This window comes from Botryllus schlosseri, chromosome 15, assembly GCF_051294905.1.
Source record: "Botryllus schlosseri isolate E-star chromosome 15, Bs_hap1, whole genome shotgun sequence".
Lineage (NCBI taxonomy): Eukaryota > Metazoa > Chordata > Ascidiacea > Stolidobranchia > Styelidae > Botryllus > Botryllus schlosseri.
The window spans coordinates 16,351,929-16,369,934 of record NC_137250.1 but is presented as its reverse complement, the minus strand read 5'-3'; the positions used below and the strand labels follow the sequence as shown (position 1 = coordinate 16,369,934).

Here is an 18,006-nt window from a genome sequence, read left to right as displayed (position 1 = left end):
ATATAATTTGTCCCTGCGGGATAATATGTGTCTTGTGAGGTTCAGATTGCCAAGACAGTATTTTGTATATATAACGAAGCATTCGGTCAGCGCAAGGACAGCCCTTTTCGGCCAAGGTTTTCTCGCTGCCAATCGTTCTGACATACTTCTTGGAGTCGCATGTTACATGGCGCTAATTTGTTAATAATCGATAAATAAATTTTTGGGGGGATGAGTACCCAAAAGTCAAGATATTTGGCAGCATGAAATCACGCCTAGAGTAAAAAGATGCACAAATTTTCAAAAAATACTCTATAATTTATGCTTATTCACGAAATAATATTGAGCCCCCTTCGAGCTCGCCCCTCCCCACTGGAGGGTGTGGTATGCCGCAGTTATGGTCATGATCATGTCTATACCTATATCTATAGCTACTGCTCGTTCAACTGGAAAGTTAGGGCACATTGCATTGAAACAGCAGCGACCTAACGTTAGCAGTCTACTCACGACTTTCCTGCAATCCCAAAAACTCCAGACTTCAAGCCAAGTACGTGCATTTTATAAATATAAAATTTTATTTTTTGTCGATACTCGATTTCTTAATATTTTGTGGGGGCCGCGGTTGGGAATCACTGGTCAAGAGGATTGTGGCAGCGCATCAAATATGTCGCAAGTCATTGGCGAAGATAATTTACTTTATTTCATCATCATAGATATATTTAATGACCACTACGACAACGTTGTCCAAACCAGTCGGAATCGAGAGCGGAATGGCTTTATTGACACATGGAAGGCTCGAAGAGTACATAAGTGCGAAGCAGTTCAGAAATGTAAATGCAAACAATATCAGTCCAACTGTCATGTCGTGGAATTCCTACGCATTAGCGGCGATTTGTCTCGGATATACTGATATATCGGGATTGCAATAGCGACAGCTGCATCAGGAGCAGTGTTTTAACCAGGGTAAACCCGAACCCGACACCCGGGTTTCTATGAATTATTTTGGTGCATATCACACACACTTATAATTGCTCTTGCTCTTCATATCATTTACTATTTGTTTTGCTAGGCGAAATTCCCTCTGTGGTGGTGATGTTGGTGCGTGTGTTTCGTTAACGTTGAACTTCGGGTAAATATTAGCAAAGTATTCGAATGTTCTGTTCACATTCGTGTTGGGTTGAACCTTGATCATTCAGAGATTCGCGCTCGCATCCTTGGCAGGTTCTACCCTGTGAGCATTTTTGTGAATTACCAGAATTTTCTAGTCATCTAAAATCTAGTAATCTAAAATCAGAGGTGGTCAGTAACGAAGTACTTCTACTTTTTTGAAGTACTCAAGTAGTTTTCCTCTACTTCTAGTACTTACTCAAGTAGAACTAATTTTTGCTACTTCTACTTCTACTTCATAATATTTTGTGATCTATTTACTTACTTTTCGCTATTTTCAATTTGTCAAGTAGAAGTAGTTTAATCCTCAAATCAGGAAGATAGCCTGAGGAATTTCAGGGCTGTTTTCCTGGAATATCAACATTCAATGTTCAGAAAAGTTGAGTAAAGCCCATCATTTTCGTCGCGCATAGTGGATGTGGAGCGACCAATATGATTTCACGAAAGTATCGGTGAATTTAATTTTGGTATCGGGTTGCGTGGTTCCGTTCACACCGCATTGTTGCCCATATTTCATCACCGTATATATGGTCCATCATAAATTCATAACGTTTGAAACTGATGTTTCGCAATCTAGCATTTACTTATCATATCGTAGTTTAGCAGTCAATGGCGTGTCCTAATCTGGAACAGTGGGCTCTGACTTTTTTTAGCTTTAGACCTGTTTAGCATACAACTTTGTTAACTTACAGAATGGTAAGGCTTTTTGGTTATTGCTGGTTATTGGACTTGTTCAAACTGCTAGATTTTCAAATGCTCTACCAGAACTAGAACTAGAACTACTCACTTTGCAAAATTCGCAACTAGAACTAGAACTAATCATTTTACAAAACTCATAACTATAACTAGAACTACTCATTTTTTCAAAACTCGCTACTAGAATTAGATCTAGTCATTTTACAAGATTTTCAAAATACGCTACTGGAACTAGGTCTAGAACTACTCATTTTTCAAAATCGTCAACTAGAACTAGTCCTACCTGCCTAGCCCGACTAATCGCTTTTACTTCCGCGTATATCAAACCTGCGTGTAATTATTTCCACAGGATGGTCGTCACGGCGGCGGACTGTCTATACGCTATTCGAGCTCGTCCACCCATTCTCTGAGCTATCAAACTAAAAAGCCGAGGATCGTGATGTGTCACTCGGAAGACACGGCAAAAAGAATATGCGAGCACGTCAATTACGTCAAAAAATTGTACTCCGAACAAACAGAGACATTGCCTCCTAACAGTGACGATACAGAGAGCGATCGTACTTTCGATTTAGAAGTATGACATGTGTTTGATGATTTGTGTCACTGTCAAGTTCAAATATGTACCTTTTATGGGACCGCAAGGAATACAATGTCAGATCTACATCACATCGAAGAATATTTGGCACTTTGCATTCATATTTCATAGCTCTTTGTGACAATGCTGTGGGTTGATCACGCCTTCGCAAATATGTCATTTATACAACGAACTATACATGTTTCGTATGCTGCGATACAACCAGTCGTGGATTAAAGGCTTCCACATTATGAAAATAGTATCGAAACTACAATTTTCGTTGGTAAAGAACTCTTAGACGCAAAGATAGTATAATTTCGGTACCCGTAAAAACATTTACCAATGCTCAAATTGAAATACTTATATTTACTACTGTACCGAGCGAGATAGTCTAATGGTTATGCGTCCGGCTTCTCGATCGGTTGATCGTGGGTTCGATCCCCGGCCGGGTCATACCAAAGACTCGAAAATTGGTATCTACAGCTATCCTGCTAGGCGCTCAGCAATCACGGATAGCATGGAGGAGAAAAAAACGGGGGCGCAGACTAGATGACCTCAGGGCCGTATCGCAACTCCGTCGTCAAAGCATCTCGACGGTGCAGGCGAAAAAAATATCATCTCTCTCTCTCTCTCTCTAATCACCGTGCCCAACCCTACACGTCTCGTATTTCTGATTTCACACTAGATATCGCAGTTTCTTTGTAACACACTCTCAGTCTGTTATTATATAGTGAATAAATCGTCTGCGTATTTTCATTTAATTCCTTACCTAATTAGAGCGGTTTCTTAATTGATTGCGTGTCGTCGTCCCGATTTAAATATTAGCGTGTTTGTTTTACTATGATGCGTATAGTTTGTGTTGTTAAACTCTTTGTTCCCGCGAGTTACATCACAAATCAGAACAAGAAATAAATTATTGAGAAACTTTCGGCGATTTTCGCTCGTGTTGTGGCGGATTTTTGTAGAAATCACGCTGCTGAATGAGGATTAATCACAGGAATGGAAGGTAAGTATCTGGTGCCATTCTGATTAGCGGTCGAGTATCGTGTATGGGGTGACAAGGGCTACCATGCACCCTCCTTTTTCAGGAAATGGAAAATGGCATAAATGACGCGACAACTGTAATATAGCTTTCAATACAACATCCATTGTAGTAGAACATTTATTGAACTCGAAGACTTTTCGGGCGCCTCTTCAAGAGTTAAAACGGCTCACCAAAGGGATTTAAGCAGATTCAAAACCAAAATGGCAAAACTTGCGCAAATGACCGCTCGAAGCTCGCACGCCAATGCAAATCAGCCATTACCATTATTCAATTGACAACTGTAATGTGATCGTTCATAGCAGGTATTTCTGCAGTAGGAATGGGAAAATGACCTATTTTTTAAAATCAGCACAACAGGATATACCGTGAGAATTTTAGAATCGGCAGTTTTCTAAACCGGTCACCAGACTTTTGTGTAAAAATTCCGATACAATGAAAAGATAGGAAAGTCTCGAAACGACTTGGAGTAGCCTATAGACTTTGAAATCAAACACCCACCTTGTCCTAAGCGATGTAAAGAGGAGGCATGCACACTGAATGTAAAGTAAAAGAAGATGATATGAAACAGCAAGCGACAAAAATGAGGTGGCATGTCACGGAAGGTGAGATCGGTCAGTTCGTGGTCCGGCAATGGACATTCAGTGCAGCAGAGCGTTGAGTCGGAACAATTCTCTGCGCAATAGGGTGTTCCACCCAATCGCTGATTAAATTGTCAGGTTACCCTTAAAAACGCCGTACAACAAATTTGGTTCAATGTTAACCAGTTAAGCCGCCGCAGAGCCAATTAATTTTTTAAATTTATTAAAAAAATTCCGTCAACCCCATGAAATTGTTCGGCTGTCTTCAACAACGAAGCAAAACAAATTCGACTCAATTCTAACCCGTAGAAGTGGAGTTATTGCAGTTGAAAGTTCTGGATTTGCAAAAATAGCACGACGGTGGATAATCTCAGAATTATAAATGAAAAACTCAAATAACTTATAGCTTCTACGGGTTGGAATTGAGTCAAATTTGTTTTGCATCGTGACCTGTACTACCGTAATTAATTAATTATCAAGTTCATTGTTGCGGGTGAAACGTTTGTTTATGTGAAATCGATCCGAGAGTACAATTGGAAAGGTCTAAACCTGTATAGTGCAGTGTTTCTTAACCTTTTTAGCGCTCGTACCATTTGAGATTTTCAACAAAATTTCTCGCACCCCCTGTCCATTTTTAACACAACTTCTGATGCTATACCTATATTAAAATAAAAAAAACCATAGTTATGAATTCGCACGCAGCGTGAATAAAATTTTTGAATTGACTGAATCTGCCTAGAAAATCCCATTTTTTGTTGGTTTGCAAAATAATTTTGGGCTCTAGATAGCGTATAGGCGTTAATTTCACAATGTATCTCGCACTCCCTTGGTTCGGTGCTTCGTACTCCACCGGGTCCCCGGACCCTTGGTTATAAGAACCCCTGCTGTAGAGCCACCTTCCCTTAAATTTTACAAGTGTTACGTAAACTATAAGTACAAAAACAACACGAAAACAATACCCATTTGTTAGTACGTGATAGAATGCATCAATTTATAATCAGGTTAAACCTCACCAGCAAAATGGCGAAACGTATATGTACATTGTGCATTGTGAAAATGCAATCATTAAAGAGCCGCAACCAAAGGCTCGTGAGTCGCAGTTTGCCTATCCTTATGTATCAAGGATACGTTCTATTATGTTCGGCGGCTGATTCATTTCGTCAGGGATAAAAATTCTGCCTTTTCGATTGATGACTTCAAAGCCGGAGTGTGCCAGAAAGAGTGAACCAAACAATATCGAGAACTGTCAAGCTTCATGTGGTGATTCGTATACTCTATTGTATTCAAGCGTTCCTGCATCATGTAATCATTGCTTTTCTAATCATTAGTTTCCTATTCCTCCGTTACTTAAATCGCTACTGTTAGTGGTACTGTTCTATTTGACGCCGAGATTTAAGTTAGTAAAAGCCAACGAAACAAGAGTCTTCTGTTTACTGGTACGACAATTTTACTAACTTAAATTGTATCTCGCTGCTTGGAGAAAGATCGCCTGTAGTAATGTCTGGAGAGAAGTACATTAAAGTTCCAACATTGGACGTTTTACCAGACTCTGCAGATAGTGTGAAGATATTCTCTCATTGGGAGCGGATGTTGAAGAGTTTAATCGAAGCTATAACTGCTCCTTCAACTGATGTAAACAAGCTCGCGATATTGTCAGGTTATTTATCACCTGAAGTCTTCTCATTTATTGAAGAAATTGATAATTACGATGCTGCTATTACCGAGCTGCAGTCCCTTTACAAAAAGAAGAAAAACGAAGTCTACGCCCGACATCTGCTAGCAACTGCAACGCAAGAGGTCGGAGTTAACGTGTCAGAATTTTCTAGAAAATTGATGACATTGTCTAAAGATTGTAACTTCTTGGCTGTAAGTGCTCAAAAGCATAAAGAGGAAGCTGTAAGAGACGCTTTCATCACTGGGCTGAGGTCCCCTGCAATTCGACAGAGATTACTGGAATGCGATGAACTAACTATGCAAAAAGCCTTCCAGACTGCGGACACGTTAGAAAGAGCCCAATTGTTCGCAAGCTCGTACAATGTCAACCCTCCTTCGTCTGATACCATCGCTTCTACGGAAATTGCAGCAGTTCGGAAAAGCGATCCGGAACACGGGACAGATTCTGCCGCCGCTGTAGAAAAGCCTGGAGCACCGAGATTACTGCGCAAATGCTTCTTCTGTGGCGGATCTCATGTGGCAGACAAGCGCTATTGTCCTGCAAAGGACGTCGAATGCCTGAAATGCGGAAGAAAGGGGCATTTTGCAAAGGTATGTCGATCCCCTCGTTCATATGACATCCGAGCTACCGCCAGCATGCTTCTAGCAGGAGTTCCAAATTGTCTCTGGCGTGCGTCGTGCACAGCTAAAATTCATAAATTTCTTGTCGGCGTTCTATTAGACTCGGGCTCTTTCGAAAATTATATGGACGAGTTGCTAGCCATTAAACTAGGATTCCTGCCACGAGGTCAGTCGTCAGTCTACTACTATATCACTCGCGTCCAAGACATCAACAGCCGAAGTTTCCGGCACCTTTACTGTTTCTTTCGAAATGCTATCTCGAAACTATGTGGGTGTCACATTTGGGGTGGTTTTAAGGATTTGTGCGCTGATGTAATTCTTGGTCATGATTTCATGAAGAAGCACAAGAAAGTCATCTTCGAGTTTGACGGAAACGAAGAACCGCTGACAATACAAAGTCGATCGTGCGCTTTGTCCCCTGCTAAGGCAGTACCTCTTCAGCTATTTCGGTTCCTAGATTCCAATTGCAAGCCTATCGCCACCCCATCAAGAAATTATAGTCGCGAAGATCAATCGTTCATCAAGGACGAAGTTAATCGCTTACTCGAATGAGGAATAATTGAGCCTTCTCGTTCTCCTTGGCGTGCTCAGGTATTGGTTACGAAGGATTCCAGGCACAAGAAAAGACTTGTCATTGATTATTCGCAAACCGTAAACAGGTATACTGCGCTTGACTCGTATCCCTTGCCAAAAATTGAAACTATCGTAAATGAAGTGTCGAAAATTAAAGTATATTCGACTATTGATTTGAAGTCGGCTTATCACCAAGTCCCGCTATCTTCATCTGACAAGCCGTTTACCGCCTTTGAAGCTTGCGGCTCCCTTTATCAGTTTTGCAGATTGCCTTTCGGTATCACCAATGGAGTATGGCTGCTTTCCAACGTTTTATAGATTCGTTCATCGACGAATACAATTTGAAGGGGACTCTGGCTTACTTGGACAACATCACTATATTCGGTAAAGATGCCGCGGAACACGACGAGAGACTTCAAGCTTTCCTCAAAGCTGCATCTGATTGTCGACTAACGTTGAACGAGAACAAATCCGTCTACACCGTGAGTGAACTGCGTCTATTGGGCCATCTGGTGTCGCATTAAACCCGACCCAGATCATCTGAAACCGTTGATTGAGTTGCCACCCCCTAAATCGGATAAAGAGATGAAAAGGATCTTGGGTATGTTCGCATATTATTCAAAGTGGATTCCAAACTTTTCTGATAAAATCAAACCAATGCTTAGCAATTCGGTTTTTCCACTGAGTGGGCCTGCCCTGACCTCATTCAATGTTCTGAAGGAAGACTTGATAAAATCATCCCTTTGTTATATTGACGAATCTGAACCGTTTGAAATTGAATGTGATGCGTCTGACAACGCTATTGCTGCTATTCTCAGTCAACGAGGTAGACCTGTGGCATTTGCATCGCGAACATTTTCTAAAAGTGAATTAAATTATCCTGCTGTCGAAAAAGAAGCAGCCGCAATCATGCATGCTATAAGAAAGTGGGGGTATCTTTTACATGGTCGTAAATTCCGATTGATAACTGACCAAAAGGCCCTGTCGTTCATTTTAAGAAAAAGCATCGCAGTAAAATAAAAAATACTAAATTGACACTGTGGAAGCTGGAACTTAGTGTTTTCGAATACGAGATTGTTCACAGACCAGGTGTAGAAAATATTGCGCCTGACACTATCTCTCGGATTTGCAGTCTAACGGCTTTGTCCACTGATTTACGCGAACTTCACAACATTTTGGGACATCCGGGCATCCGTAGGTTGAGTCATTTTGTTAAATCTAAAAACCTACCCGATTCAATGGAAGATGTAACGTTTGTGGTAACTGTAGACAATGCTCCGAATTGAAGCCTAGGTTTTTCAACAACAACGAGCATCATAAGCTTGTCAGAGCCACTCGCCCATGGGAACGCATCAGTATGGACTTCGAAGGCCCCGTGGCTGGGAGAAACAGGTTTTTATTGATTGTGGTGGATGGATACAGTCGATTTCCCTTTGTATTTCCATGTCGTGATATGTCAACTCCAACCGTGATGCGCAACTTGAAGACACTGTTTTCGCTCGTAGGAGTTCCCGAATATATCCATAGCGATCGAGGAAGCTCCTTTATCTCCAGAGATTTGATTACATTTTTAACAAAACGTGGTGTCGCTACTAGCAGGTCTACTCCGTATCATCCCACTGGTAATTCTCAGTGTGAACGCGTCAACCAAACGATTTGGAGAACCAGCAAATTGATTCTTGCTACGGAGCGGCTGCCGGAATCTGCGTGGGAAATGGTGTTGAATGATGCGCTACATAGCGTGCGATCGCTGCTTTGTACAGCTACTAACGTGACACCACATGAACGATTTTTTGGTTTTACTAGACGCTCGATGATTGGACCCTCGATTCCTGATTGGTTACTTTTCGCCGACTCTGTACTGTTGCGACGTTTTCATAGATCCTCGAAGTCAGAACCGCTTTGCGACCCGGTCGAGCTGCTTGATGTGAATCCTAAGTACGCGTTAATACGCCACGAAGATGGAAGAGAGTCCACCGTGTCCGTGAGAGACTTGGCTCCGAACCCTACCACCATCGATGTGGAGAAGCCGGAAGCGAGAGCCGATACGTCAAGGGCTGAAATGATTCCGACATCGAATGATCGTGCCGAGGCGTCGGGTGATAAAGTGCCCGAAAATGAGACATCTCTAATGAAGGACAATTCGTCGCATACGCCAATGCCGCGCCGATCTAATAATAGAGTTCGAAAGTGTCCGGAATGGTACGGCGACCGTGTAAAGTGATTTTGATGTGCTGATGTGTCTATTTTGTATTTAATTTTATTCGGTGGGGGAGATTGTGGTGATTCGTATACTCTATTGTATTCAAGCGTTCCTGCATCATGTAATCATTGCTTTTCTAATCATTAGTTTCCTATTCCTCCGTTACTTAAATCGCTACTGTTAGTGGTACTGTTCTATTTGACGCCGAGATTTAAGTTAGTAAAAGCCAACGAAACAAGAGTCTTCTGTTTACTGGTACGACACTTCAGCTGGCATCGCAAATTCTACGCAAAGATGACTGTGAAATGTTCGCCGAGCGACATAGTGTAATGGTTATGCGTCCGGGTTCTCGAGCGGTAGGTTTGATCCCCGGTCGGGTCATACCTAAGAATCGGGAATTGGTATCCGCAGTTATCATGCTAGGCGCTCAGCAATCGCGGGTAGTATGGAGGAGAAAAAAAACGGGGGCGCAGACTAGATAACCTCACGGCCGTATCGCAACTCCATCGTCAAAGCACCACGATGGTACAGGCGAAAAAGAATATCATCTCTCTCTCACAGCTGTGCACTCCACACGGAAGGGTTTCGCATTTCGCATAAGTTCGGGCAATCTTTACCAGATTTGTTGCTTCAAACTGATTCTGTTCTGCTACGAAAAAAACAACAGAGATGAAGCCTTGTGTGAGCCCGTGGATTTGATGGATCCAAATTCGAAGTATGCCTCCGTCCGTTATCGCAATGGCGCGGAATCGATGAAAGAGCCGAGTCGACCCCCGTGTCTGGTCAAAAAAAGTTCCTGAAATCGCATTGGAGCAAGACAGAACCCGATCGCTTTCGCCATTGAGCTTTTTGTATTTAATAAACGATTTCATTTTCATTTTTGTGTTCCTCGTACATACATGGTCCGCATCTATCCCGCGCGGCGCTCAACACTCAGTGATAGCATGGTGCGGACTATATAACCTTACCTAAAGCTTAAGAGTGGGCCGTGCTACAAGTCGGTAAATACGTAATCATATTAAAGAATAGCGGCCTGGTGTAAAATGACCAATGTAGTCGAAATGCTATGAATATAAAACAAACAAACTGGTTAATGCAGTGAATTAATTATTGCAAATACATGGCAATAATGTTCTGCGGCCCGTCGCATCTGTCGTTGTTACAATAATGTCGTCTGTTATGCATGGATAGTTGAGAACCGCTGCACTATCGATACGAATAGTTGCTGCCCGTTTTGTGAAGGTCGTGGAAAATTCCACGCCAAAACCGTACAGTTTGTTCGAAAGTCAACGTTTCCTTGTTTGCATCATCAGGTGAGCTTCCTGATAATTGCGATTCTACGTATTTAATAAACGACAACGATGGTCTGAGTCTGACTTTTCCTCGAAATTACAGTCGGCGCTGAAGCAACACACCATATCGTCATTGCACACATGCACAGTTACATACGTTTTGCACTTGATAGAAAGTTGATTGCGTATCTAAAAATGAAATTTCTAATAAATTGTTGCACGCGGAACTATGATAGACATTTGGGGGTGTGACTTAGTTGAAGTTGGTCGCATGTTATTGCGCACCTACCCACCCCATCTGTCCTATAAAATTCAGTTCCAAAAATGTCGCTCAAGTATTGGATTTTCAGTATGTTTGTGATAGCAGTCTGCTCGCGTTCGTCAGGTACAAACAAATTGTGTTCCATTTCAAATCGGATTGAAATGTCTCTTTTTCAGCGCAATTTTGCTCGAGAAGTTACGTCGACGGCAAATGGATCTCAGAGGGGTATTGTGGGGTGGGTATGCAAGTAGCTTTACGTCTCCGACAAACGTTCTACTCCGTGTACATTTCATGTAGGGTGCGGACATGATGTCGGAGATAATGAGTGATCTTAAACGCAGATCAGAAGAAGAGAAGAAATGGACTGTGAGTCGATTTTGAAATCTTTGAAAATTCCATCGTCTGTAACGTAACGAACAAGCTCGGTTTAAGATAAGGTCGGGACATGAAATTCTGAACCATTGAACCTCAAACTTGGAGAATTCGTGAGATTTTGATTGCCTGACGAATTGCTTGCAGGTTTTCCAGCGTAGAAAACACGGAAACGTTGATTTCTACCTAGGTTGGGATGATTATGAGAAAGGATTCGGGGATCGTGATGGAGATTTCTGGCTCGGTAGGAAGGTTTTGAATTTCATGTAATCCAGCGCGGTTCTCAACCTTTTGGGACATGCGCCCCCTCGGGGATGGTCAAAAATATTGCTCTCCTGCCCCAACCCCCCCTACACTTATCGTCATGTCAAAAAGAGCACATCATCTAATACAGAGGCAGGCAACCTTTTTGCTAATCACGGCCGATTTCAATTACTTATGTAGCCTAAGGGCACATTCCAGGGCATAGCCGTAATGAACTAACTGGACGCAAAATACCTATGTTAATCTGTCCATATATCCATTCCCGGTGAACTCTGGACTATTATATTTTTAACAAAAGCCTATTGTACGCACCGAAATTGCGAGTCGCAATGTTATGGATATATGCTGGGATTGCATATTGTCGCGCGGAGCGGGATAATTTTTCAGATTCACGAATGAATTCCGTAATTAATAGTAGCAGTATCACATATATTGCTATCGAATATCCTCTCTCAGCCCATGTGATCAGATTCACCGATAGGGTTCATTGAGGGATTGCTTTCGAAAATTTAGGGCAAGTTATAAATGATAATGCATCTTCAGGTGGGCCAAATTTTATAAGTCACTTTGTTGCATGCTGTTATTTCTTGAACCCCGATCAGGATTGTCGATTATAGCGATAGCAAGCACGTCCCGATGCTCTTCGCAGGTAGTGTGAATAAAAATTTAGAATTGAATAAATCTGTCCAGATCATCATATATTGTTGGTTTGCAAAATAATCTCCATCTTTTGTTGGTTTGCAAAATAATCTCAAGGGCTCCAGGAATTGCGTGAAATGACAAAGGACGGGAATATGGAATTGGAAATCAACATGATCACGAGAGATGAAGGAATTCATTGGGTGGCAAAATACAGGCAAGCTCGATTCGTTCACAAAGACAATGTCCCAGTGAGACCTATTTATACTTTCCATGATCGGGTCTGCTCACCATCAGCTGGCAAAATGGGTTATTGACATTTTGGAACCGGTTCGGAAATTGTACGGCACGGAATGTGTTCGCGATTCGTTCACGTTCGCTGGTGAAATACGAAACCTGGATTTGCCGAATCCAGACGTGTTTCTGAGCTCATTTGATATCTCTAGTCTTTTTACGAACGTTCCGTGGCATGAGACTATTGATATTTGTGCCAACGCGCTGTACGGTGGTAAGTTACCACCACCATCAATCCCGCGTAACGTCTTTGTTGAACTTTTACAAGCGGCAACTTGCTCCGTGGAATTTAGCTTTAACGAGGTCATGTTTCGCCAAATAGACGGCTTAGCCATGGGTAGTCCTCTGGGACCTATCTTGGCCAACATTTTCGTAGGGTATTACGAGGGCGAGCTTCTCTCCCAGCGTGAGTCCGCCAAACCACTATTGTACCGCCGATACGTAGATGACACGTTTGTCATATTCAGGAATGAATCGGAGTGTGACCAATTTCTCATTCGCTTAAACTCGCTTCACCCGGCCTTGCAATTCACAATAGAAAAAGAACGCAATAACTCATTATCATTTCTGGACGTATTAGTTGAAAAGCGCAATACCAACAAATTTGAAACGTCTGTATTCAAGAAACCGACATTCACAGGCCAATACCTTCGCTGGAATTCATTTAGTCCTCGGCGCAGAAAAATTAACCTCATAGGCACACTCGTGCATAGAGCGTTGATGATATGTTCGGGTAACAAACTGAGTTTAGAACTTGACTACATCCGAAAAACCTTACTGGATAACGGTTACCCTGAACACGTCATCAGCCGCGGCATGGAGAGTAAATTAACGCAATTCAACGCAGAAAAACGAACAGAGCCCACCGCACGAACAATAAAAGATGTTTATATCCGTCTACCTTGGATTGGCCCCATTTCCACCCGCTTTGAAAAACAATTGATTTCTGCTGTCAGTAAGTGTTACGACACAGTCAAAACCAATGTGATTTATACAACAACACAACTGCTCCCTTCAACACGCAAAGACATGCTTCCTGCATTTCAACAAAGTAATGTAGTGTACGAATATAGGTGCCACTGTGATTGTGGCTACGTGGGAAGAACGTCAAGACGTCTGCAGGACCGCATAAACCAACATGTCCCCAGATTTATCAGAACACGCTCAGTGAAAAGCTCACCCTTAACTCATCCACTTAAGATTGATGCTGATCGATCAAAGGCCATTAATTCTGCCATCGGCAAACATCTGTTGGATAATCCGATTTCTGCGAATAATTATCGAGACGACCGATTTCGAATCGTAGGGCGAGGCCGTTCACAATTCCATTTGTGTGCCTTGGAATCAACTTTTATCAAAATACACCAACCAAAACTCTGTCAACAAAAGGAGTTCGTGTACCACCTAAAAATAGTACATTGAACGCTCTCTCATTCGAAATTCCATGCTGGTGACGTCATATTTTGTGATACGATTGTTGATATACAATGTTCTTTCCAATTCTCTACTAGTTGCTGACGATTACCCCTGACGAGTGTCAGCCGAAAATATTCGGGTTCATTTCAATATGAATATACTATTTAAATTATGAAATATGAATTGGTGGAATGTATGTATGTATTATGGGCACAGCACAGTGGAGCTTATCGCCTTTATACGCCTTGTGCTCCACGACATGAATTTCATAATGTTCATTGGTCTTTGCTTTAGTATTCTTGGGAACGTCTTTCAATCTCTCTCGCAGTCATTCTTCATTCTCTCTCGCTCCCATGTGTCCCCATCGTGGTCTCTGCTGCCGACTTGTAGCACGGCTCACTTTCAGTCTGGGCTTTTCAATGCACTGCCGTAGTAGCGAGGTCGGCGATGAGGAGCCCAGATAAACCTCCAACACGTATACGTTGGTCAAAAAAATTGGAGGAATAAAAGTCGGCGAACAAAGGCTCGTTGACTCGTTGATGATATTTGACTCACAATTTAACTTCCATGTTTTTTCATCTTCATCCTCATTTCCAGCTCCTTCCGCATCGGCCCCAAATCCGACAAGTACAGGCTGCACGTATCCGGATACTCCGGGAATGCAACCGTCGGAGATCGTCTCGCATATCACAACAATCAACAATTCTCAACGAAGGGCGCGGATCACGATCGTTGGTCGTCAGTGAATTGCGCTTCTCGTTACGAAGGAGCCTGGTGGTATGACCATTGCTACGCCAGCAACCTGAACGGAAATTTCAACAAAACAGGCGACAAGGGAATCGCGTTGTGTAACGTCACCACCTCTATCGACCTGAGCTTCTCGAAGATGAAGTTCCGAAAAAGAGTGTGAAATTGACTTCTGTGGCTCTGTGACGTCACACCTACTGCATTGCTGAATAAACTTTGATAACGCCCTCTCGTGGTGATCGATTTTCAAAGATAGTGATCGCGGTGTTGAGCTGCCGAAGGCAGCGAAACAGAAAATAAACTGCGCATTTTAAGGCGCAGTGTATGATTTCTGTAGTGGACCCATTTGGAATTCTTGTGGTCAAATATATTAAAACAGAATTTTGTTAGGTAAGAATCCCAATGCTTTACGACTAGATCTCGTCCCCGTAGGCCAGGGGTGGGCAAACTTTTGAGCTCGCGGGCCGCATTCAACATCTGAATCAATTCGCGGGCCGCACTATATAAAATTGGGATCATAAACCCAAACGCAATATTGCTGGCATTTGATCATATAGTGAGGACATGGAGATAATGCTTATTTGAAACAAACCAAACATTGCTATGATGATATCGTACACGCGCCAGAAACAATTAGCGAGATTTCATAGGCCGGTCGACCTCAATAACCAATAATTTGTCAAATCTATAGAGATGAAAGTCTGTTGTCCCGATTCTTAGAACATGATTGAAATATAAATCTGTGAGCAGTGATCTGTTCATAGATTTACTAATTCTGCTTTGGGTTCAGTTTCAGGAGACACAATGCTGACAGCATCATAACCACGTTAGCTTCAAACACGCTTATACTATATGTGTAGACCCCCCCCCCTTATCGTCATATCACAAAACGCAACCAGGATGCTATAGCAAACCTAACGGATAGTTTGGTAGCATGGGGGGTTACGACTATTGATGAGATATTTCTAAATATGAAATTCATACTAAATACAGAGCAACAATTATGAATTGGAAGTAAATCGCGCGAAGCGCGAAGATTTTTTAGTCGAGCTCAGCTTCGCGATCCCCTTCAGATGCTTTAATGGCCCAAGGGGCACGCGTCCCCAAGGTTGAGTCCCACTGCCTTAGAATTATCATGGTGAAATATACCGAGAAAAAGTTTAATCAAGACACTGCATTAATTCGATTTTTAGTACGCATTTTATCAATATTTTTACCAAGTTTCTTTAGACTCTCGCGGGCCGCACAGAACGGTGTTGCGGGCCGCATGCGGCCCGCGGGCCGTAGTTTGCCCACCCCTGCCGTAGGCCGTCATTGGTGGGATTGCCCCTACCCACGGAAGTAAATGGATTGTGTGGTTTCAGTTGTTATTATGTAACTAGAAATTTTATAGTCGAAACGATAGGTATACTTCTATTATATGTAACAAAGCAGAGGCTAGTAATAATGTATCAAGAATATGACTCAGTCCAAAGCAACTCTACCATAGCATCTCACGTCGTCAGGGGTGGTAAAGATATAGGTAGGGCTTATACGACATGAGCCCCCGCCGGAATACTTGGTTACTTCAGCATTACCTTCCAGTTATTATCAAAGGTGGTCAGTAACGAAGTACTTCTACTTTTTCGAAGTACTCAAGTAGTTTTCATCTACTTCTGGTACTTACTCAAGTAGTTAGAATGTTCGCTACTTCTACTTCTACTTCATAATATTTTGTGATCTACCTACTTACTTGTCGCTATTTTCAGTTTGTCAAGTAGAATTAGTGTAACCCTCCAATTAGAAAGAGAAACTGAGGAATTCTCGGGCTGTTTTCACGGAGTTCTAACTTTCAATTTTTGGAAAAATTAAGTCAAACCCAGAATTTCCGTCGCGCTTCACATCAAGTAGATATAGAGTTACAAATATGTTTTCACGAAAGTGAATATTATATAGGTTGCAGGTTGCATTGCACTGCATTGTCGCCTATATGACATATTTCATCACAGTAAATATGGCCCATCATAAAGTTTGTAACTACCGTTTCGCAATCTAGCATTTACCCATCATATCGTAATCTAGCAGTCCATGGCGTTGACCTAATCTGGAAAAGTAGGCTCTGACTTTTTGAGCGTTAGCTCTGTTTTAGCAGACCACCGTTAAAACTGTCTTGACAAAACACATAAAATACATTTTCCGCTTTTCTGATATAGTAATGGTAGTTCTCGTTCAATTCGCATTATCATTATTTAGAGTTCTATTTAGTTTCAGTTATTTTGTCTGGAGAACATACATGTTTATCTTTAAAAGCAAGTGTATCATCACCGTCTATTTTCCTAAAATACAATTACACCATATGGCATTTTTACGTTACGCCATATTTTTTATCATCGTATACGAATCGCGCAAAGTGTTAACATCGTATCCATACAACTTCTCCGTATTGCTCTTCAACTAAACTATAGGCCGTAATAAGCGTGAGGGAACATGCCATGAATTTTGTAAAACGGGATGTTCGAGTAAACAAAAGATTAGTATCTCATTTCCATAGCAAAACTATCATTTGCATCTCATGACGCAGTCGAATGCTCATGCTGTCGGAAATTTATACCTTCTGGGATGCATCAATATGCATTATTGTACTATGTACATGAAGGTCTCTGCACCTTCCGGATAGCTCAATTTGCTTTTGAAAGTCCATGCGAACGTATTATGACCGTTTCAAAACTACTTACTTACTTGAGTAGATTTAAAGCCAGCAAATTCTACTTCTACTTCAAGTAGTTTGAGGTTGCTTGTGAAAAAAGTACTTCTACTCGTACTTGAGTAGATTTTTGCGTTGCTACTTCTACTTGTACTTGAGTAGCATTCTTGACTACTTTGACCACCTCTGTCTAAAATCGAAGATCGAAATTCCTTGGATTTCAACTTGCTATCATTCCGCATCACGGTGGCAGCAAGAGGAAAATTCGACATGGAACCATAGAGGGAACCATATTTCGTCATAAAATATACTCGTTGCTGAGGATTTTGCTTGATATATCACGCTGTTCTGGTTGTAAATAATACGGAGGTTTGGCCACATCTACGCGCTGATAGACAGCCGTGCTCTATACTGCCCCCTATGACTGTTATAGACACGACGCCTACTACTTTCAGTTCCGCATTTGTGTCTGTCTGATTCTCCGGCCGGGTTCTTTTGAAGACGTCAGTCTCTGTGGCAGTTGACTTTTTTTAGATCACCCGATACGTAAGGAGGTGTTTTGCAGAGTGACAGGGTTATATACAGGCCGTGTTATATTTGGCATATGCCAAAACTGCCAAAAATAACTTATTTTTGGCATTTTTCGATTTTTATTTTTGGCAGTTTTGGCATCGTCCTCTAAATAGATAGTTTCAGCCTCAAATTAGTCACAAAAACGCTTTATTTGGGCTAGTTTGTCAGAAGACACCACAAAAAGTGCCAACAAAAAATAAGAAGAAAAAAAAACCTAACGATTTCATAGGTTAATAATATCAAACGAAACCACAAAATGTGCAGTATTCATCGGAATCGGTGCCAATAAGCAAAAAAATAAAGAAAAGCCTAACAAACCCGCTCAACAGCTGTTGAATAGACTTAAATCGTTTG

The 18,006-nt window shown here is 41.8% G+C and overlaps 4 protein-coding genes across 4 annotated transcripts; all 4 read left to right on the top strand.

Moving 5' to 3' along the window:
* The first annotated feature begins 5,536 nt into the window (after window positions 1-5,536).
* LOC145457612 (uncharacterized) lies at window positions 5,537-6,886 on the top strand. The gene has a single exon (XM_080335830.1). It carries the CDS (start codon window positions 5,537-5,539, stop codon window positions 6,884-6,886), a length of 1,350 nt encoding a protein of 449 aa, XP_080191956.1.
* A 1,468-nt stretch (window positions 6,887-8,354) lies between these two features.
* On the top strand, window positions 8,355-9,371 carry LOC145457950 (uncharacterized). Its single transcript, XM_080336241.1, has one exon. It carries the CDS (start codon window positions 8,361-8,363, stop codon window positions 9,129-9,131), a length of 771 nt encoding a protein of 256 aa, XP_080192367.1. The 5' UTR covers window positions 8,355-8,360; the 3' UTR covers window positions 9,132-9,371.
* A 1,198-nt stretch (window positions 9,372-10,569) lies between these two features.
* Window positions 10,570-12,256, top strand: LOC145457611 (microfibril-associated glycoprotein 4-like). Its single transcript, XM_080335829.1, has 5 exons — window positions 10,570-10,787; window positions 10,841-10,899; window positions 10,962-11,030; window positions 11,184-11,280; window positions 12,057-12,256. The coding sequence occupies exons 1-5, from the start codon at window positions 10,727-10,729 to the stop codon at window positions 12,254-12,256; spliced, it is 486 nt and encodes a 161-aa protein (XP_080191955.1). The 5' UTR covers window positions 10,570-10,726.
* A 310-nt stretch (window positions 12,257-12,566) lies between these two features.
* On the top strand, window positions 12,567-14,559 carry LOC145457610 (ficolin-1-like). Its single transcript, XM_080335828.1, has 2 exons — window positions 12,567-12,610; window positions 14,247-14,559. The coding sequence occupies exons 1-2, from the start codon at window positions 12,567-12,569 to the stop codon at window positions 14,557-14,559; spliced, it is 357 nt and encodes a 118-aa protein (XP_080191954.1).
* Window positions 14,560-18,006: the final 3,447 nt, after the last annotated feature.

Excerpts from the sequence above, each read along its gene's own strand:
- LOC145457612 (XM_080335830.1), top strand. The coding sequence starts at position 5,537 with ATGTCTGGAGAGAAGTACATTAAAGTTCCAACATTGGACGTTTTACCA.
- LOC145457950 (XM_080336241.1), top strand. The coding sequence starts at position 8,361 with ATGTCAACTCCAACCGTGATGCGCAACTTGAAGACACTGTTTTCGCTC.
- LOC145457610 (XM_080335828.1), top strand. The coding sequence starts at position 12,567 with ATGGGTAGTCCTCTGGGACCTATCTTGGCCAACATTTTCGTAGG. Across the intron at positions 12,611-14,246 it reads TTGGCCAACATTTTCGTAGG|CTCCTTCCGCATCGGCCCCA; the intron begins GTATTACGAGGG and ends CCTCATTTCCAG.
- LOC145457611 (XM_080335829.1), top strand. The coding sequence starts at position 10,727 with ATGTCGCTCAAGTATTGGATTTTCAGTATGTTTGTGATAGCAGTCTGC. Across the intron at positions 10,900-10,961 it reads TCTCAGAGGGGTATTGTGGG|GGTGCGGACATGATGTCGGA; the intron begins GTGGGTATGCAA and ends CATTTCATGTAG. Across the intron at positions 11,031-11,183 it reads AAGAAGAGAAGAAATGGACT|GTTTTCCAGCGTAGAAAACA; the intron begins GTGAGTCGATTT and ends AATTGCTTGCAG.